Source organism: Athene cunicularia, assembly GCF_003259725.1.
Source record: "Athene cunicularia isolate RWA chromosome 14 unlocalized genomic scaffold, athCun1 chr14_part1, whole genome shotgun sequence".
Taxonomy (NCBI): domain Eukaryota; kingdom Metazoa; phylum Chordata; class Aves; order Strigiformes; family Strigidae; genus Athene; species Athene cunicularia.
Window position 1 is genome coordinate 7,734,893 of NW_020799118.1, and position 22,214 is coordinate 7,757,106.

At 37.5% G+C, this 22,214-nt stretch overlaps 3 protein-coding genes across 3 annotated transcripts in view; 2 read left to right on the forward strand and 1 right to left on the reverse strand.

Annotated features, from left to right (window-relative positions):
• Positions 1 to 202: 202 nt before the first annotated feature.
• On the forward strand, positions 203 to 18,363 carry EIF2AK1 (eukaryotic translation initiation factor 2 alpha kinase 1; the record flags this gene model as incomplete). The annotated part of the gene is made up of 14 exons (XM_026859286.1): positions 203 to 389; positions 2,243 to 2,379; positions 3,134 to 3,165; positions 3,641 to 3,740; positions 4,585 to 4,665; positions 5,067 to 5,166; positions 6,765 to 6,816; positions 7,492 to 7,861; positions 8,889 to 9,000; positions 11,283 to 11,389; positions 16,753 to 16,873; positions 17,005 to 17,084; positions 17,453 to 17,686; positions 18,160 to 18,363. Coding segments are annotated over 14 exons (1,836 nt in total), but the record flags the coding sequence as incomplete, so codon positions are not given.
• A 259-nt stretch (positions 18,364 to 18,622) lies between these two features.
• On the reverse strand, positions 18,623 to 21,133 carry AIMP2 (aminoacyl tRNA synthetase complex interacting multifunctional protein 2). The gene is made up of 3 exons (XM_026859291.1): positions 20,371 to 21,133; positions 19,643 to 19,874; positions 18,623 to 19,136 (listed from the first exon to the last, which is right to left on the reverse strand). Exons 1-3 carry the CDS (start codon positions 20,608 to 20,610, stop codon positions 18,751 to 18,753), a joined length of 858 nt encoding a protein of 285 aa, XP_026715092.1. The 5' UTR covers positions 20,611 to 21,133; the 3' UTR covers positions 18,623 to 18,750.
• A 208-nt stretch (positions 21,134 to 21,341) lies between these two features.
• Positions 21,342 to 22,214, forward strand: part of PMS2 (PMS1 homolog 2, mismatch repair system component) — a 13,626-nt gene continuing 12,753 nt past the window's right edge. The window contains exon 1 of the mRNA XM_026859154.1: positions 21,342 to 21,365. Within this exon, the coding sequence (XP_026714955.1) occupies positions 21,342 to 21,365 (24 nt within the window). The remainder of the gene's footprint in view (positions 21,366 to 22,214) is intronic.

The window sequence follows — 22,214 nt, forward strand, 5'->3', positions numbered from 1 at the left end:
CCCCCCCGGGCCTGGTCCTCTCCACTTAAATTTCTTTCCCCGTGCGCCTCTAAAAAATAATTAGGTTCTAAATTAGTGTCTTAAGCTTCTCGCTCAGCGGCAGCTCGTGTGGTGCCTTTTTGTGAGCCAAGGTGGTGCTGAAGCTGTGTGGGTAGGGATATGGTTTTGATGTCTTGGTAAATAGGCACAAACCGAGACTTAAATTAATTCGTCTGACTGCTCTTTTCCAGACTCGGATGTGCCGGCGGAGCTCAGAGTTGCAAATGGGTCGCAAAAGTTTGTGAATTTCACTTCGACCATCCAAAACCAGCTGCTGCTGGTGTCGCTGCTGGAGCATCTCTGCCACATGTACACGCACAACCCGGTTCATTCGAGGTGTTTGTTCCGAAGTTAGTACAATTAGTTCTTTCCTGTCTCTTAAACTGCCTTACAGCTGTATACACCAGGTTCTTCTGTGCAGTTACAGTACAATATCGTTGCAAAACTGTAGGTCTCGTGCCTTTGGGACAGGAGTAGTTGTGGGGATGAGTACCCAGATTTGTGTTAATTGGGAATGAGGACCTGGCTTGTTTTTGGAAACAGTAACATAATGTTGTTGTAGATGTGAGGATCAGACAGCTAAATCATGCGAGTTCCACACATTTAGTTCCAACTAAATCACGTGAGTAGCATCATGAGAAGGGTAGCAGAGTAAATTATCTAACTGTTAAATCTGATCTAAAAACACAGAATAGGAATTCAATAACAATATCAAGGAATAGCTGTAGCATAGTCTTCACTAAATCTTTCAAAATTATGGTCTGTGAAAATCAGAGCAAATACCTTTGAAGTCCTTTATTTTCCCATACAGTCTTTTGATGTAATTCAGGGAGCCCACATTTTTAAAGTCTGAAATCTGTCTTTTTGGTATGTGACTTATCTTAGGTATTTTGTTCGTTTAGGCACATACTTAATGCATTTGAGAAACAATCTCCAAGGTTTTTTTCCTTACCATACGATTGTAGAAAATAATTATATATTTAGAACTATATAAGTAACTATATTGCTTGTACTTAAAATGGAAGACATAGCATCCAGTAACAACAGTGCAGACAGCTGTCATTTTTTCATTCTTGAAGTCTGATGTAGATGTTTGGCCCTGGGTCTTACTATTATCTCCATCAAAATCAAAAATATCGGGGGGGGGAAAAATCCAACCAAATTGTCTCCTTTTGTGGGAGGAACTAAAAAATCCCAAAACCTGTTAATCTTCCAAAGTATGTAGCTGCTTGGCTTCCTAGTATACTTCGGTGGAAAATGATATTCCTCCATTGACACAGTTTAAACCAGTTTCTCAAGTGGAATAAGCTTGATGAATAAAAAAAATACATATTGCAGTAATTGCGTCTGTTTTTTGGTTTTGTCTGGTATATTCACGTTGGCAAGGGTGGGTTTTTCCCACTTTTCCAGTGTGCATAGCTGTATCCCTAAGGCTTGTGTAGCAAAATTCCTGATTTCTTAGAGGTTCCCTTTCAATAAATTTCATTTCCTTCAAAAGATAAAGTAATAGGCTGGGTTTTAAAATGTTAGTACCAGAGAAACGTCTTAACAAAACTTATTACGATCAGGTTTGGTTTAAGACCTTGGAATTCCTAAAACTTTTAAGTACATTTTTGTAGCATCTTTGCAGGTGCTCCCATCTCCAGTATTGGTTAGGTTTTTGTCTGTGACAGTGTTGTTTTACTCCAGCTGAGACATGGTGCTTGCGGGTGGGGTGTGGAAGAGAGTGACTTCATTCTTTACTATGAGTATGTGCACAAGTGTGTGAGTTTGTACATGAATTAATGTGAAATAATGTAAAAATCTTGATATTGCTACTTTTTATATACGTCCTCGTAATTGTGAACGTGCTTTGAATTTCTCTCTTCGCTGATCAAAATTAGTCCAAGGGTAACAAGTGAATGGGTGGATGTTTGTATAATTCATCTGCTGAGATAAGGAATAAGAGGAGATGCAGTTGTGACTGTGAAGGGCATGGTAAATAACTGTATTATGCAAAGAGATTCCCACAGAGCAGCCCTAGTTTAGATTCAAATAGTTTTTATTGCTAAGAGTATGGGAAACTGCATTAGGGTAGGAGTGACCGTTCAGTTTTTCAGATGTGCTATCTTTCAAATAAAGTTTCTCATTTAAAAAACAACTGTTTACATGGTCTTATTGGCAGGCTTTATTTAATGTGACCTTTCTCTGTTCCTTTGTACAGTACTTCGTCAGGCTTTCACAAGAACAGGGTTGCTCTCCCCTTTTGCCTTCTGTGATGAATTTAGTACTGTAAGACTGCAGCATAATAGAGCCATTACTGAACTAATGAAAGCAGCTAATCAACAAATACTTAATGGGGTAAGCTTTGTTAAATTTCTTTGGCAACCTCTGCATTAAGGAATTAACACATCATTGCATCCAAAGAAGCTTTTGTTTGGGGGTTCTTTTAATACTGGATTGGGTCTTTTTAATAATTATACAAAATGGTACTCCTGTTCTTAGCTGCCTTAGCTGTTTGGGATGGCGTGTTCTGGCTCTATAGGTGCACACCCAAAGCTTTTGAAACCAGCAATATTTTCTTATTAAATAATTTTTTTTAAAAAAGTTTTTAAAAAATCATGATAAACATAGGCAAGGTGTTTTAATTATTGCTACAGCTTTTTTCAACAATGGACAGACATCCATTTTCAACTTTTAACTGTTCCAGTTGATGAGGTTAACACCTTTGTATTCATATTAGTGGAGGGCATAATTTGTATACTGCATAATGTGCTTCAGGCTGAATCACACCAGTTTGCTTATCTCGCTGCTTGAACTAAGCTAGTTAATTTTGTCTTAAGCACATTTTAAAGCCCTCATTTTATCCTGCTTGCCAGCAGAACTCTAAAAGGGCAGTAATCTCTCCAGCAGAGAGATGTTAGATTACTGGTGGGATAATAATACTTTAATTTGCTGAAGCTCTCTGGAGAATGTGAATGGCTATCAGTAACCTCTTTTTCTTCTATGAACATGGTTGTAGTTTCTGTTTTGATTTAAGCTGTCCATGCTGATGATGTGGTAGACCTGTTATTCTGTATGGCATGTTTTTATGTTGGATTTTGTTGTTTCATAGGAAATTGATAACGGAGATTCTCATGCAATTGGGTATGTACTCAAAACATTTAGAAGTATTAAACTTAACTCCCTCCCTAAAGTTCTGTGCTCCACTCTGAATTTCATGAGTATTGCATTTCATATTTTGTCTCTGAAACACACACACACACACACACACAAGTTTTCTCCAAACTCTCAAAACGATCTAGTGAAAATTCTTGCTTCAGCACAACTCTCAGGGTTAGTGCCACCATTCAGGAAAACGAGATTTATCAGGCATAAACTTAAATCATCTTAATAATCCTGTTAACACAGAGTGTGAGTTTGTAGCATGTGTGCATGCTGTTGCAGTCTGCTGGTTTTCAGTATTCACTGAAACAGTGAATGGTACAGTATGGTAATATCAAAGTATTTTCTTCTTTTCATAATGTAAATAGTATTTCTAGATTGTGTACACCTGCAGCCCATATAATACCTTACTTGTAAGTTGTAATTTAGTTTAATGCAGCCTGACTTTTTTGATTAGGGAAAAAGAAGTTCTCTTTGAAGCACAGACGTCTCGATACTTGAATGAATTTGATGAGGTTGCAATACTAGGAAAAGGAGGATATGGTAAAGTATACAAGGTATTCTTTACCTTCCATTTATAACTGATCAGTTTTTATCTAGTATTTTCTTTTAAATTTAGAGGTACCGTTTCAGCTGTTTCTTTCATTTTTCTAATGGAAACCCAAAAATACTCATTTTCCAATAGAACAGGTGCAAACCTGCACACATGAAGCATGTTGGCATTTCATTTCAAAAGATGATCAGTTGCAATTTCTGTTTGTCAGAAGCAGGATATGTCGGGTGTTTTACTTTGTACATTTCAACACTTTTAAACTGAATGAAAACTCCTCATTGTGTGAAATATTGTGATATCTTGACTTTAAAGAGCCACAGGAACTGATTAGTCTGCATACCCCAATGTTCCAGTTGTGGCTGCTTGAAAAAAAGCAGCCTTAATATGAATGTAAACTGTCCAACCCAATGTTGAATTGTATTAAATATTTGTAGTGTATGGCTACATATGTGCCATATGTAAATGACAGTTGTGGTCTCAGCGATTTATGGAGAACCTGTTCAAGCAGTTATGAGGACCTTTCAGCATTTTTTTGTTCACAGAATCATCGAGGATAGAAAAGACCTTGAATATCATCTAGTCCAACCATTGTTGATGGAAAGATAGCTGTAAAGCTATGTATTTCACAAAGACTGGGTTAGATGTTTGCAGTCCTGAAAGAAGGCAAAAGTAGAGTATTATCTTAGGCAGCTGGGGCCTAACTCCAGTTTCATTCTCTGATGCAGTTGAGAGGTTATGTGAACGGAGTGCAGAAATTAATTTTTGAAAATAATTGGTTCTAAGGTATTAGTAATTCATCAATCTAAACACATTAACATCTAATTGTGTCCTATTGCAATTGATTTCAGGTCAGAAACAAGTTAGATGGTCAGTTCTATGCTATTAAAAAAATTAACATCAAGAAGGCTACAAGAAGAGATTGCATGAAGGTATTTTTTTTCCTGTGTTTCATCTGTGTTTAACTCCCTGTCTGCTCTAGCTGATTCTGATTTAATTTAGTAATGCAGTTAATATTTCCCAAAACATCAAAAGTGTTAATAATGATTTTTATGTATTCTGAGTTTCTAAAGATTTGACTGTATCAATAACTAGCAGAAAAAAAACAAATGAGAGGTATTTAAGTCTATTAAAAGAAGCGTATTATTAACTTGAATTTGCTCATCTCTGCAACTATGAAAATCATAGTTTTAAAGCATCCAAATTTTCTCTATTACTGTGATAATTTTATCTGGTTTTTGACTGTCAGAAACTGTTATTTTTTGTTATCTTTTGTGTTTACTGAGTGTTCAGAATAAAGGACAGTCATACTGTTTCTTTTTGGTCTTTTTAGGTGCTACGAGAAGTTAAAGTGCTGGCTGGGCTGCAGCATCCTAATATTGTAGGCTATCACACTGCTTGGATGGAACAAGTTCAAACATTACACCCAAAAGGAAAGTACAGCATACTGTGTAATTCTTGCTTGCATCCTGCTTATAATCTTTGCACTGTTATTTGCAGGAGAGCATTACTTCTCTGATAAAATAACTATTTTTTTTTTCTCCTTAAAACAGTGAAATAAAAGCAAACTACAGGTGCCCACCAGCTCTTCATGTCCCTCTGTGCACTTCACTTTCCTAGTAACTCATCTGTTACTTAATGATGAATTTATAGCTGTGGGAGTATTCACTTCAGTTCTGGTAATACAGGAGGACGATTTTAAAGTTTTGTGAAGTTCAGTGGAATGCAATGAAAACCTTTTAATGCAAAAAGTAGAGAGTTGACAAGGAGAAGAATGAATACTAGGGAATGAGCCACTTTTCCCCTAAAAGTGATGAATAGGAGAAAAAAGCCCACAAATTTGTTACCATGTTTTGAAATCTCAGAGTTGTAGCAAAACTAAAATGTCTGTCACTATGCTTCTCTTCCTATCTGGAAAAGAGTTTAGAAAAACTGAAAGAACCTAGAAATAAATACTTTAATGGGGGGAAAAAAAAGTTTTCCTTCTTTTGCTTTCCACAGGAGAGTTTTTTAATTTGATGAATTAAATAATTTCATAGTTATGTAGTTCTGCAGTGGCAGAGCAATCTGGGGTTTTGTGTATCAGCTACTGTCTGTAACTGTTGAGAATTTATCTACTTTCATGTTAATTTTACACCTTCTTCCCTGCCCACTTTTTTTTCCTCTTCAGTTTTTCTGTTCCCTGCTCTTCCCACACTTGGTCCTTTGGTCCCTTTGTAACCCTAATCCGTTGGTCCCTTTCTTTCTTGTCCTTTTCCAGAATGCCTTTAGCAGTATAATCTTTTGATCCTCTCTCAGTGAGAGGTTTGCTTATGCCCTATATGACTTTATTGCTTTCCAAGTCAGTGACTTGATGCCCAGTCAGCTATAAGCACAAAAGAAAATGCATAGGAAGTTGACAGTATAGTAAAATAGACCAGACTTTTTAACTGATGAAACAGAATCCCAAAGGATGCAGCTTTTTAGTGCTAGGTTTAGTTGATAAGTATTTAATGGTGATAATGTAAGTACATAACTAGATCTGTAGGTAGGTCCTGTGCTACTTAATGGTTTTCCTTGGCTTACAAGATCAGTACATCATATTTGCTTCTGTGTGCTAAAACAAACTGCTTTTTCACTTAAGTATGCAATTTAATTAAAATTATTCCCAAAATATTGAGTGTCTTAAAACCAGCAATAGGTTGATACAAAGGATGTTGCTTCTTTAACTGTGTATTATCCTATACATTATAAGCCCTAATTTTGAACAGGCTAACTTCTTAAAGGTGATACCTAGGTGAATATCTAAGAGAGCCCAGTACAACCCTTTCAGTGACCTTGTACAACATGTATTTTCCTTCCATTTAAAGAAAAACGAAAAACATATTAGGGTTGCTTCTTAGTAGACTTAACAAGCACCTTTTACAGCAGTAGAAATAAAGATAGTGACAGATAATGAAGTAAATTCAGTAAGATGCTGTAGCTTAAATGTTAATATAGTAAATATATGCATGCTTTGTTTTGTAAAATACTATATCTTTTCATCCAATAGATAAAACAATAATGCAGTTGCAGGCATTATCTTTGGAGCAAGAGAGCAGCAAGTAAGTATTATAAATCTTAATGATAACATTTATTTGTCTTTAACATCAGACTTTTTTTTAAAGTAACATTAAAAGAGCACAGAATCCAGCATATATTGCATATTGCTTCCAAATTATCACCAAAAAAAGTATTAATTATTGTTGTCATTGTTTCTCTTGTTGTGTAAGCTGAAGAATATTACCGGATGCTTCTACCTTTGGATATCTCGGTTTCTGAGTGCCTGAATGTAGTACTGGGCTTCAAGTTTACTTCAGAAGTTCTGTGCCAGTCATAGACACTGATTAGTACTGTGGAGTGTTATTGGAGTGATGGGGTGTTCCGTTTCTCAGGAGTGTTGATTAGCCCTTTTGATAAGGAAATGGAGCCCTGTGTGAAATAGTTTAAAGAAATGGTGATGCATCATACTTCTGTCCAGTGAATGTGGTGACCTGGGACTGTATGTACCTATGAGCTGTCTGGGTCAGCTATCAGAAATCCCTGCAGGGGGAAGGTATTAAAAAGGCTGGAGCCTACACTGCCAAGTATGTAATCCTAAAGTTTTATATGGAGAAGCAGCTGAACTCTTACTCCGGAATGCAGCTTGCAATAAAAGTTTTCAGAATGATGTATCACAAATAGATGGTATAAAACTCTGGACATATTTTGATTTATCTCCCTTACTTTATTATTTTCAGCCATCGCTGTCACATTCAGAGTGTGGAAAGTGGTAGTTCAATTATCTTTGCTGACCTTACTTCACAAGGAAAGAAGTCCTGTGATGATACCAGTCTTAGAAATCCGAGCAGTGAATCAGCACAGAATATGAATGTAAGGAATGATTTTACAAACAGCAATAGTAAAGAGTGTATGAAACCAAACAAATGTGAATTATCCATAGAACTACAAGAAGACTCTGTAAGTAGGGTTAGCAGTAGATCAGCTGATGTGAAAAATCATTCATCACGAGGACCTCATTCTAGTCTGGATGAAGATTCTAGCACTGGGAGTAAGTCCTGCATTGAAGTGTGCTCCAAGAACGATGTGGCTCTCTGTGGAGAGTTTGAGGTAAATACAGTTCTCTTTAAATAACTGCTGTCTAATTCAATTATGTTTGTAAAGTGGAGTTTGTTAATGCTTTATAATGATAAATTTTTTTAAAATGAAATGACTGTGATTAGAGTCAAAAATACAGACAATTTTTACCTAAGTGGGTAACATCATTACAAGGAAGCTGAGGAGAGGAGTTGGCAAAACTCAGCATACAAGAAAGTTTCCCTGTGTTAGTCATCTTGGGTCCTTTCAGAGTACCTACATGAATAAAAAGTACTAACCCCACATAACAAAAAACAACCATCAAACTTGAAAATCTTCAGCATTCAGTAAAGATGGCTAATTAAGGTTATCATTGATTAAAGTGTCTGGGTATGTAATGTGGACCCTATACAGTGTAGGATTACATGTGGAAAAGAGAGAAGCATATTTAGGCAGGAAATCACCACACTGCCTGTGCTTCTAAAACTTTGTTTGCATTCATACCACTGAAAGGTTTTGTGTAACAGCAAGCTCTGGAATGCTGGAAGCTTTTGGTGTCATTTGGAGTTCCTTCTTGCAAGAAATCCAAGATTTTAAAGGTGTTTGTTTGAGTTGTCTGGGTTATCAAATGAACTGGTGCATTATCAGAAACTGAATATGAAGTTACATATTCATGTTAATAAATCATGAAATCCCATATCAAGAAATTGGGGTTTTTTCTTCTATATAGTTTACGTAAGCCAGAATGAACCTCTGTTCACTATGTCTAGAAGCTTTTAAACTCTAATTTGAATATTAAGGTATGTAGCTTTTATCATATAACAACTGTTAAAATTTGAGGAACAGTCAAAAAAAAAAAAAACAAAAACAAACCAGACAGTGGTGTTATATCTGCTTCTTGAATGCAGTAGATTAGTAATGCGATATTTGATGTCATTTAGGTATCTAACTTTTTCTAGTTTAATAAAAAATTTTGGTTTTATTAGCTTTAAAGGAAATAACTAAGGAAATACTGTTCATATACAGTGGCAAAATCATGGACAATTATTTTTTCCATTAGGTGGAGTATCGTTTGATGCTTCATATACAAATGCAACTCTGTGAATTATCCTTGTGGGATTGGATTGTTGACCGTAATAAAAGATGCAATGAGAGAACAGAGGAAACTTCCAGTAAGATTCATCACTGTCTTAAAAATTTATTTGCTCAATATTTCTTTTTTCCTAATTGGAAGTCCACTTGCTTGATTTTATGTTTTACTTCAGCAGTTTATAATATGGTCCTTCTTCATTAGATTCTTTATTCACTTAATCAAATAACTAGTATCAAATCTTTGTATGAGAGATATTGGTAAAAGAGATTTAAGCTCATGAGTTGTAGATGTCTCTTCAAAAAAGAAAGAATGTATGCCTGAGGCATAGTTGTTACCTGGAGAGATCTGTGCATGGGCAATACTACTTATTTGGAAGAGTTTTTTTTATTGACAGAATCTGCTTTTTCTCAGTAATCTGCTTAAATAATTTAAGTTTTGCTTTATTATTAGTCTTGCTGCTAAAAAGTAGAGCTCTTCACTGGCTAATTTATCTGCTGTGGAAAACGTTTTGTTTCAGACAAGTTACAACGGACTTAACAGCTTTTAAGTTTATTCTTAATAATCAAAGCTCCTACACAGGCTGATTTGTCACTGGTCTAAAGAATCTAATATTTACTTTGCTTGAGTGGCCAGTGGAGTTCTCATGCCCTGATACCAAGCGATCTTTAGTAACTGCTGACATTTGGAAGAACAAGTCTAATGCTCTTAAAGCATTAGAGACATGTTCCTTTCTCTGGGGTGGTTTTATAAAAAAATCATATGCTTAACAGAGTGTAAGACCTAAACTGTATGATTAATGTATAATCTGAGTTTTAATCACTATTAAGATAAAACTGTTGTTCTCTTCAGTCATGGAGTCAGGTTTACCAGCTATCAGCTGATTTTCACTGATATCTCCTGTAATCATAGTCTTTTAGCTGTCATAAGCTAGAAGATTACATTCTTGGTCAGGGAATGACAGAATTACTAGGGCATTTGACCTTGGAAAATGTCATTTTTACAGGTAACAGGAAGGGAAAGGTGAATGCTATCATAGGTTAGACATTAAGAAACAGAAACCCAAGTAGGAGTAAATGGTGAGTGTTCATAGTGGCAACAGACATGTTAGATCTGGGTCATTAGAGATTTGGGAATTCAGAAGGTAGCACAATAGCAGAAGGATTAGGATCCAGAAAGGAAGGGTACAAATCAATACAGAAAACATGTCATTATGTAAATTAGTATAATTTTAATTCAGCCCTTACATGCAAGTGAATAGTTTGCTGAATTCATAATCAAAGAAATACCTGATGGGGTTTGGAGGAATCCTTTCAAGCAGACATATGTTCATGTCCTCTGAACTTTCCTTTTTGAAATTTTGGGCTTAGTGACTTTTTGCTGTTTAAAAAATACTATCTTCACAGAATCACAGAATCATCTAGGTTGGAAAAGACCTTGAAGATCACCTAGTCCAGCCATTAACCTAACACTGACACCTAACACCAGATCCCTCAGTGCTATGTCAACCCTACTCTTAAACCCCTTGAGGGATGGGGACTCCTCCACCTCCCTGGGCAGCCCATTCCAACGCCCAACAACCTGTTCTGGAAAGAAATGCTTCCTAATATCCAGTCTGACCCTTACCTGGTGCAACTTGAGGCCATTCCTTCTTGTCCTACTGCTTGCTACTTGGTTAGAGACTCATCCCCAGCTCTCGGCACCCTCCTTTCAGGGAGCTGTAGAGGGTGATGAGGTCTCCCCTCAGCCTCCTCTTCTCCAGACTAAACCCCCCAGTTCCCTCAGCCACTCCCCATCAGACCTGTGCTCCAGACCCTGCACCAGCTCCGTTGCCCTTCTCTGGACACGCTCGAGTAGTAATCCAATGTCCTTTTTGTAGTGAGGGGCCCAAAACTGAACACAGTCATCGAGGTGCAGCCTCACCTGAGTACAGGGGTCAGATCCCTTCCCTGTCCCTGCTGGCCATGCTAGTGCTGACACAAGCCAGGATGCCATTGGCCTTCTTGGCCACCTGGGCACCTGCTGGCTCCTGTTCAGCCGGCTGTCAGTCAACACCCCCAGGTCCCTCTCTGACTGGCAGCTCTCCAGCTGCTCCTCCCCAAGCCTGCAGCGCTGCTGCCAAAGTGCAGCACCCGGCATTTGGCCTTATCGAAACTCCTACAGTTGGCCTCAGCCCATCGCTCCAGCCCGTACAGATCAAAGATCTTAGGAGAAGCATGGGAAATTCCATTTTAAAACTGTGTTCATGCTATTAAAAATTTCTTCCACATCATAAATAAACAGAATTCAACAAGACATACCACCATAAACTTAAATAACTCAGTAAAATTAGCTGAAATAATTTAGATTTTATATTGTTTTAAGGTCCATACCATATTGTGGATGCCCGCTGGACAATGAAAATTTTTCAAGAGTTATTAGAAGGAGTATGCTATATACACAGCATGGGAGTGATGCATCGAGATATTAAAGTAAGTTCATTGAATTATTATTTGAGATTGAAGAAAACACCGATAATGTACATTGTAGGAGAAAGCAACTTCGTATTTAAATTTGAGATGGTCTGGGCTCTTAAGAAATTATCTGTGTTACATATGAAAAAATACATTTTTGTCCTCTATACCAATACCATGCTTTCTTTACTACAAACATAGTACTCAGTTACATTGACTTACAAGTGAATTATGATTAAGTTCTGAAAATGTTTTCTCCTTTGTGAAGCCATTTTCTTATCCTAAACAGAGGTGGTCAGATTAGTTTTGTTTTGTCTTGGTCTTTCCTTAACCAGGGTAGGACTTAAGTTACCTAATTACCTAAAAAAATTTTTCATTTAGTTAATTATGAAAGTAACAAAGCCCCTTAGCTACACCTCAGTTTACTAACAGCATATCAGTGAGCTTTTGAAAATATCTTCAAGTTATAGTTACTTGCTTTTTTAAAAAAAAATAAGTCACAAACAATTGCTGTCTTTCAGAATGGTTGCAGTCTCTTCTAAGGGACTGAACCTGTAGGTGATGTTAATGACTGAATGAAAAGTTGTGGTTTCATTCCTATTAAAAGTAACGAAGAGCAGACTTAAAATAAAGATTTGAATGATTAGAGTAGGATGCCCTTTATATGTTTCTGTGAAGTTATTATTAAACTCTAATCATAAGAATAGTTTTGACTTACTGGCTGGCTTAAATGTGAAGCATAGGTAGATAGATCTTGCTTCCCACCCCCTGCAACTGATAGACTTACATAGCAAGGAAGTGAATTTTCCTACTCTGCTTCCTACAGAGGTTTCCTGCATTTGATACAGTAGGTATATGAGGAAATTGGTGTAAAAATCATCTTGATTATTAAAATTTCACATGTGGAAACTTGGAACTGTGGAAAAAAAAACCCAGAGTCTTGGTTCTAGATTAATTTTTCTGCCAACTGTTTTGGAATCAACAGTTTTTCAGTTTGCTTAGCAGCTTCATGGCCTTACTCTCCAAAGTCCTGGTAGTTGTATAAAGAATTTGATCTAGTTACTGGGAGACAGTGCTCCTTGTTTTCACCATATATTCCTCTAATGGAGATTTTTTTGAATATACCTTGCAGAGACAGTAATTTATGTGATAATATTATAAGAAAGTCTTTCAGTGTTTGAAATTCTGAGAACAGAAGTCCAGTGGGTGGGTGTCCTTGATTATCTCTTCAGTGGATATGAGAAGCCTAGCAACTTCTCCAACAGTGCTGTATCTCTTAAATTTGGTCAGTGTTGAAGAAATTAAAAGTGTGGAGATTGCCCATTTCTTGTTAAACTGTTCATATGTGCTTTATACTCTTTAACAGAAGATCAGCTATTTCCTTTCTTCCACTTGAGCAGGCCTCATAAATAGCTGTTTGTCCTTCATCATCTTGGCTATTTATGTTGCCTCTGTTTCTTAATAATAGATCTGTATTGACACCTAAAATTCTGATTGCTTTAGACGATGTTGTGCACACTGCAACATGAAGGGCAGTTCTTCCACAAGTTGGACTGGCAAAGTTAGTGTTTGCTCTAGAGGCAGTAGTTAAAGTGTGCTGGTACCTCTGTGTTTAGTGACCCTGCAGTTACATGAATAGGTGTCCAGCCAGACTTGTCGGTGTCCTTTAAGTTAAGATAATAAAAAGAATGGATATATGTGGAAAGGCATCATCAGACTGTTGGCCTAAACATAGAAGACATATTTGTACTTACTGATTTTAGGATTTATCCAGTGATTTACATTTTGCAAGATACAGAGACACTTTTCTGTATTATGCTGTGAAGTTGGTTGACTTCTCTGAAATGGATGTCTCAGCTGTAAGTACTAGGCAAATTTAGTAGGAGAAGGTAAAGTGCTATGTAGGCTCTTGTTATTTCTGTAACATAAAACATTGTTTTAAGTTAATTTCTTTTTATTAAGATAAAATTACATAGACTAAAATTTCTGGGCTGGTAGGGTGTAACATAGTAACAGGTCCCAAAACTTCAGTTGTGAGAACAAATATTATGAGTTGCCACAACCTAACAGAAGCTTGGTCATTAACTTATATTTGTTAACCACAGCTTCTTTATGCCCAGCAGGAACGCATAAGGTGGTGTTAATGCCTTCAGTTCCTCTATTTCCTAGTTTTATAGCATGAGAAATGAGTCATCATAGTTCAGCTTCAGGCCAGTGAAGCTCACAGAAGTTCAGGCAAACAGAAGTTTCATCTTGGCTGTACATACAGACCTGATCTGGCAGCGCTTGGGCCTGTAGATTACAAAATCATAGGATGGTTTGTATTGGAAGGGATCTTTAAAGACCATCTAATTCCAACCCCCCTGCCACAGGCAGGGACACCTTCCACTAGCCCAGGCTGCCCAAAGCCCCGTCCAACCTGGCCTTGAACACTGCCAGGGGGGGACAGCCACAGCTTCTCTGGGCAACCTGTTCCTGTGTCTCACCACCCTCATGTCTTTACATTCAATCTAAATCTACCCTCTTTCAAGTTTAAAACTGTTGCCCCTTGTCTTGTTACTGCTGGCACTAGTAGAAAGTCTCTTTTTTTTTTTTTTAATAAGCTCCCATTACATATCAAAAAGCCACAGTAAGGTCTCCGCAGAGCTTCTGTTTACCAGACTGAACAACTCCCAACTCTTACAGCCTTTCTTCATGGGAGAGGTGTTCCAGCCCTTGGATCATTTTTGTGGCTGCCTCTGGACCCACTCTTAACAGGTCCATGTCTGTCTTGTGCTGGTGATGACAGAGCTGGACACAGCACTGCAGGTGCAGGTCTCAAGAGTGGAATGGAGAGGGAGAATCCCCTCCCTTGCCTTGCTGGCCACACTTCTCGTGTTGCAGCTCAGGGTACAGTTGGCTTTCTGGGCTGTGAGCATACATTGCCAGGTCATACCCAATTTTTCATCTACCAGTATCCCCAAGCCCTCTCTGCGGGGCTGTTTGCAGCCTAAGAAGTATATTCAGCTGTAGTGTTGCATGTCTGAGTTGCGAGATGCTACTTCTGGTTACATTTTCTGTTTATACTGAGTAAAGCAAAATCCATATTCAAAATGATCAATCGATGTGATTCTGCCATATGTTGTATTGTCAGGTATACTGTCATTTGAGAGAAACAAATGTATGTGGCTGCTTGAACTATATGTAGCATCTTCTGTGACAGCCATTTATGGATATTTGTCCTTTTTTTTTTTTTTAAACTCATCCAAGTGTTAATTAGCAATCCTGCAGCAGTGTCTCTGCAGAGTTCAACTCTGCTGTGAGTGCAGACGAATGGTCCTAGTTTTGAGTTGCCACCAGTAATTTAATTTGGTATCACTTATTTTGCTTATTGGAAGAAATACTGAATAGTGTTTCATACTCTTTCCCCATTCCATGTGTGATTTAATGGAGCTGTTTTAAACTTAACAGTTTGTCTTGTGTTTTATATTTAGTGATTCCTTGAATAGAAGCCATTCCAAATTTTCAGTATTCATGTCACCCCTCTATGCACAGTCTTCCAGTTCTGTTATATGCTTTTTGAGACAGGAGACCCAGAACTGCAGACAGTACTGAAGATGGCAGTGTATTAATTCATATGGTATCACAGTGTTTTCTTCTTTACCTCCCTCTCCCCCCAGTAACTGGCAATGTACAATTTGGTTTATGGACTGCTACTGAGCATTTTTAGAGCTGCCTGTTACCATGCTTAAGCCATAAGTCAACTCGGAGGTGGTTGTTACAGATCTAAAAATGGGGTTGTTTTTCCCTTCATTTACATTTTCATGTTTATTTGCAGAATTCCTTTTGTCACTACACTTCCTGCAAGAGCCTTCCACAGTTCTTTGCGTTCAGATCTCATCTTGATATCTCTGAATAATGTAGTTCTGCCAGCAAACTTTGTCATCTCACCTTTTGCTCTCCCTTTTCTAACCACTTACAAATACGTTGTTCAGCATAGTTCTCGGCACAGATATGTGCAAGAGTCAGTTGATAATACCTTCCACTGTGAAAACTGACCATTTATCCTGTTCTTTCTTTTGTATTTTTAAGTTAGCTATCCATGTGGGAACCTTCCCTGTTTTGTTCATTTTTTAAAAAATGCAATATCCTAATCTAAAATTATTTTTAATCACAAATTATAATCCTGATCAAATGGTTACCTGGAGGGAGAGCAGGTCTATGAAGTGTAAGGGTCCTTCCCAGCATCACTGTTTCTCTGACTGGGTGATCAGCTAGTAAAGCTTGAACACTGCTATTGTCATCTCCCGTTATTACTTCATGTAGCTCTTCATGGTGTGAATTTTATTTCCTCTGCCCACAGGAAAACACAGCGGCAGGCCTACTGGCTCCTTTGATTATGTTACTCATAGACAAGGGAATTGCTATTTTTGTAATGAAAATCCATAATCAGAAATAGAGGATTTGGAATGGCACTTAAACAGTGTAATTCCTTGACATGTTGCAGGATGTCTGGCTCTAGAACAGCTTTGAAGTAACTGCATTATTCAGTGCAACATTTTAAACAGTACTACAAAACCAGCAAAAGTTTAAGAATTAAAAAAAAACAAACAACTTAAGTTGACTTTGCTTTCTTGCTAGTGCTAATTTCTACTTAGTAGGAAAAAACTCTGTACTAAGCAATAGTTCTTTTACTTCTCAATCAAACATACCTAAGCTCAGAAACCTTGTGATACAGATGAAGTAAACCCCATGATTTCATATTACATTTTCTTTTGTCCAGCACGTATGTGGTTTTATTTCTAGATACATAATGCTAGCATTTCTCCTTCTTCGTGGTCCTAAAGCCAAAATATATGGATGACTATTTCAGTTTTTCCAGTCAGTGCTCTCAAGTCTCTCATAATTTTGTTTTGCTTCTGTAACAACTTCCAGAACCAAGTAGCATGTTGAAGCTGTGCTTATTATATAGAAAAGTATTTTGTTTTACATTATGTCTAGCCCAAAGATGGTATCTAGTCCTCCATCCTGCTTATATCAGTTAGTCTAATTTGCTGTCTGCTCTTGCCTGTTCCTGTTAATATTACTGTTCTCAAAACTTCCCATTTTCTGCTGGACAAAAGAAAGTACTTTATCTTTCCACTAAATCTGGTTTTCCTGTTTTTGTTTTTCTTCCTTTTTTTCTAGATCCTTCATATATGGTCTTTCTGCCTAAATGGTGTTGCTAACACATAATTTGGTTATCAACTATGATTATTTTTTTCTCTCTAATGAAAGTGTTAAATAATTATTGTCTTGTACCTGTGAAATGCTGGATTTTCTATTATAGACTTTAAAGCTGCTGAAGTTTTCTAATTCCTTATATAGATACATTTTAGATTTTATACTGTCTTGGTTTGTAGCCCAGAAATATCTTTCTACATGGATCAGATCATCATGTAAAAATAGGAGACTTCGGATTAGCCTGCAAAGACCTTGTTTGGGATGATGCAGACAAGTGGTTTAAGACAGAAAGGATAAATGGTAAGAGAAAAAAACTTCATAAGTTTCAGTGTTCAAGCTTCTATGATATTAAAACCATTAAATACTAAATTTGAGGGTGAAATGTTAACAATGTAACACTAGCTGAGTAAGTCTAAATTGCCTCTTTAAAGGACTAACACACACTTCAGGAGTGGGGACTTGCCTCTATGCCTCACCAGAACAATTGCAAGGATCTCACTATGACTTCAAGGTAGGGAGTACTTTTTTTTCTATTAACACATGATGGTAGATAATAGGAATAAAACAAGCTTTTCAATAGGTAGATACATAATTACTCCTCCTACTGTCACTCCTAATGTTTTTGCTGAAGCATGGATTTCGACTTTGCCTTCTAGTTTGCTACCAATGCAAAAATTACTTGTTCCCAAGATCATCTCAGGGAATGTACATCATTTGAATTTGTGTTCCTTTAGTAGTGTCATGATACTTTCCGTATCATTATGAAACTTCATTGTTGTGGAACTTTTTCATATTGTGAATTTTTAATGAGAAAAAGGAATCTAGTGAGTATGTAAGAATAGCAGTTATCCTGGAACTTTTTCTTCACCCCCTTACCAGTCCGACATGTACAGCATGGGTGTTATCCTGCTAGAACTCTTCCAACCATTTGGAACAGAAATGGAAAGAACAGAAGTTCTTACACATTTACGGACTGGCCAGATTCCTCACATGTTCTACAAAGAATGGCCTGTTCAAGCCAAGTACATTAAACTCCTTACCAGTCAGAGATCTACAGAAAGACCAACTGCTGCTCAGCTTCGTGAAAGTGAACTATTTCATACCCCAGAACATGTAAGTTATGCCAGTAACCTCAACCTTTACAGGATAAAGAAATATAGAAAGAAAATGCCTTTTTCCCTGCATTATGAGGTTTTTGTTTGTTTTGAACTTAATCACACAATCCTCTTGACACTTTTTTTCCGATTACAATATTTAGGCCACTGTCTTAATGTTTCTGCTATCTGGAGAAACTGTCATTAAGTGGAGGTAGCTTTTTGAAGACTGGACAGTTGATTGCCATACAGCTTGAGGTATTTTTACAGGTCCAAAAAGCTTCTGAAGCTTTTTATCAGCTCCGCAGAATCTTTTTATCATTTTCCTTGCCACAGTTTTTTGTTTGTGGATTAAGTTCTAGTATCAAATATGCAGAATAGCTCTGTGGTGCTGCAGAATGTCTGTAGTGGATTGCAAACACAATTCAAAGAGGTTTATAAGGCTTTATGCTTGCCTGTCTATAAATGAAGTAAACAGGCTCTCATTTTCAGGTTATTTCTAACCTACAACAGAAAGTGAGACAGCAAGAGGAAGAAATAAAGAAGCTGAGAGAGAGAATAAGACTGCTTTCTGATAAACAAGATGAATGTATGGAACTAGGTTCTCCTGTTTAAGTACAGGAAGAACTAACCTCTATTGTATTCTAAGTTATATAAAACATTTCATTTTTACATAAAAATATTTCAATGCATTTTTATTTTCCTGTCTGTTCTTTAAAGGTATTCATCTTTTTGTCTTAGTTCAGAAGTCTCTAAGCAACAGAAAGGATTCTTGTTGCATTTGCTTCAGTACAACTGAACTTGTGTAAATAAGCATTTGGGTTACAGGGAAAAATAAGGAAAACTTAAAAGTGAAGCTTGTATTTACAGAGGACTACTTTAGATACTTTATAATCATTAAAAACCCATGAATGTTATGCATCAGTTACAAAAAAAGAAAGATGACACTCAAAAAGCAGCTGTAATGTTTTTATTAATTTTAGAATTCTGTCTAGCTGTAGTACTTTACACCTCAGAAAGGATGCAAAACCACTGCAGGAGGGGGAATAAGATTAAAAGTACACTATTATGAAGAGTACAGGCTTACTTTAGTAGCTTCATAACAGAGCTGAAAGGTGCCAAGTTCTCACATGACTTCATCCATTTTTGCACATTGGCTGGGGCAGCATTTGCACTACCTGTCTGCTGAAGCGCACACCACGCAACAATGTCTGCTACGGTGAGTTCATTTCCCACCAACCACGATGTCTTGCCCAGGGCAGCATTCATAGAGCGCAGGACTGCTCCTTTTTCCTTACTGCTACCTTCTTTTAGCTGGAAAATGGCAGTATCAACCCAGCTGTCAATCAGAGTTGAAGTAACTGCATTGTACTTCTGGCCAAACAGGGAAAAGAGAAATCTAGCGATGTTCCCCTCTCCTTCAATAGGGCACATTGTTTGAATGCTGAACTTCATCTGGGGTTTGGGAACTGAAATTAAGAAAAAAGAGTGAATACCACACCATTACATTTAACTTCTACCGTAATTCTATGGTTTGGCTTTTTTTGTGATACCAGCAACACTGTTAGCTTCATTAACCTGATGAACAATTTTCAGTTTTATTAGTCTAAATACTTAGGCTGAGGCAAGAACCCGGGGTAAAGAGATTACTTTTGGCAAACTTCAGCTCAATCGCCCACCTAATTTCTATTCTAGCTAATTTATTTGTAGAAATTGAAAAGCACTTCTATAAAAAAAAATAATCCCGTGGGTACAAACAACCATGTAAATGCCATGTGTATTTTAATAGCAGTAACCACAAACAAGAATCTTCCTCCTCTGTCCCCATCATTGTTCATAGCTATAAAGAGAGCAAAAATGTTACCAGCAATACCTATCATGTATCGGCATAAAGACAACAGAGCACTTGTTGTCAAGGTTTTATAGCACAAATTCATTCTCATCTGTTGTAAAAAAAGATTAACTTCATTCTTACCATCCTTCCAAATAAGAGTAAAGCCCAACTGATACTCGTGACGTGGTTGCTTCTTAGTCTGCTCTCCGAAGCATTTCAAGAGGTTTTCTGGCACACTTTTCACTGATGAATGTGTGTGAACAGCTGATAATATTTTATAGTGTTCACAAAGCAGACTGTGTAGTACTAATAGTGACAGCGGAGGTAGAGAAGGATTTGCATTGATTACAATATCTTTCAGGGCACCATAATCCTGAATGGAAAGTAAAACATTCAGCAGATAAGATTTCCAGCTCAGACTTTGAATTAGTGGAGTTATAATTTGACACCAAAAAGTACATAGCTATTCACATGTGTATCTAAAATTCTAATTTTATTCAAACGAATCAATTCAAGTTTGGACATTTCAAGCTTGTTTAAACATCTTCCTTTGTCAACATACAATTCAAGAGCATGACAGGTAAATTCTAGTCCAATGTGAAGTCAAATTTCCCATTAATAACAAACAGGAAACCAACTGTAGTAATTCTAGCTCGGAATTATATGCAAATGAGAATATATAGGATTTAGTATTTATAAATGTTTGTATCTAATCTAAATGTCCAAAATGAAATAATTTTAGGTAATCTGTAAGGATATAAGATGTGTATATTGAGTTCTGAGTGCCCCAGATTTTAATGCCACACTTTCAACCCTGGAAAGCAGAGCAAAGAAAATATCTATCAATGTATATGCTCAAGTAAACTTACCTTTCCAAGCATCAAATCCAAATCTGCTCCATTTGTTGTTAAAAGGGAACATTCATCACTTTGAATGATATTAGTTACATCAAAGTCAGCATCTGGGGTTTGTATCATCTTTGACAGACCATCAACAGCACTCTTCAGTTCATACAGGCGTTTCAGAATCTCTTCCTGGCGGGATTCAAGTGCTTGAAGTGACGGGTCAGCCTCTTCCTGTAGAGGAGTCAAAAACAAGGTCACATACATGTTTGCTCAGCTCAGTGTCAAAACAGTGCACAGCTACTTGACAGTAAGTTTTGAAAAACTTTAAATACATTCAAATAACCAGAACATCATGGAACGGCATGGTCTTATGTCTGTTAACTGTCTCTCTTCTTTTGTTTCTATGATAATGTGGTGAGAGATGGGTTATTTAATCAAATCTGAAATCTTCCTGCTTAACATACATTTTTTAAACCGCTCACTACAGCAAACTCCGTAACATAGTGAAAATCAGATCACAACTACAGAAACTTAAAGTTGTCAGTGAAATGCTGAATTAAAACCTGAAAAAACAGAGTTAGCTTGTCAGGATTCTTTTCAGCCCAGAAGTGCTGACTGATAAAGAGTTTGTGTTGAGGCTGCCAAACAAGGCAACTTTTTGTTAATTCAGGTAGTTGATAAAAAAGCCTGCAGGTTTATATGGATGGTATATCATATGAAATCACTCTTTGTAATCATTCTGTGTTTCAGAGAATACAAACTAGAGAGAAAAAAAGGCTTTGTTACATGTTAATCCCAACGCATCTTTTTGTTATCTCAGCTATCTTAGAAGTCTCTTATCTTACATTGCCACCTCTTATATTCCTGTGGGAGGTTTTAAGTCTACAAACTTAGAATAATGTTAAAGAAAAATCTTTATATAATCCATTTCTAATCGTTCTGAATAAGGATTAACAAAACCCAACCTATGGAGCAAGCTTCCTTCTTTCAGTCTAATGGATAAAGAGATAACAAGCAAGGTATCCAAGTGAAGTCTTGATACCCACTTACACAATATTCTCAAAGACAAGACACAGAAACATCTCTAAGTGACCATTCTTGGCTAGTACACAATGCAGTGAAAGGAAAACCACTCTCAAAGGAGACTGGTATTTAATACTTTGTTGTTGCAATGGGAGGGCTTAATAAGCATTCCTGTGAAGTTCTGCCCCAATCTGCTCCTGCTCAGTATCTCCACCAGCAACCTGGGTGAGGGGACAGCAAGTACTCACTGAAAAACTGTAAGAGCATCAAGCTAAAAACGGCCACAAGCAGCCTGGAAGAATTCGAAGCATTCCTGACGTTGGAGAGAGGCTGAAGTCAACTAAATTAACGTAACATATTAGTTTGCATTTTTGCCTTGTTCAAGAAAGAAGTAACTGAGAATAGAAATCGAGAGTGTGCAGCTGGCCAGTTCCCAACTCAGCAGCAGAAAAGAAAATAGACTTGAGCTAACAAAGCGATGATGCAGCAGGAAGGGGCAAAGCCTGCTGGGACACAGTCACCGACCGACGGGCTCGCACGGCCCCAGCTCGGCACGGCGCTCCAAGGGCGGCCGCTTAAAAATAGAAACTGAAAGACACACAGACCAGAGAAGCCAAGTTAAGAATTACCGAAGGCCTTAAAAATAAAACAGAGAAATTCCTGAAAATGCTCAGCTTGCTAACGCCCGACCGAGCCGCTGGTAAGCGCGGAGGAACCAGCACTGTCCGCGCTACCGCACTCCTGCGGGCTAAGGCGGGGGATCGCGGGGACCCGGCCCCCGGGACTTCTCCCGGTGCCCGTCCGGAGCAAACACCGACCCAGAGCGGCCGGAGCCAGCCCCGCCA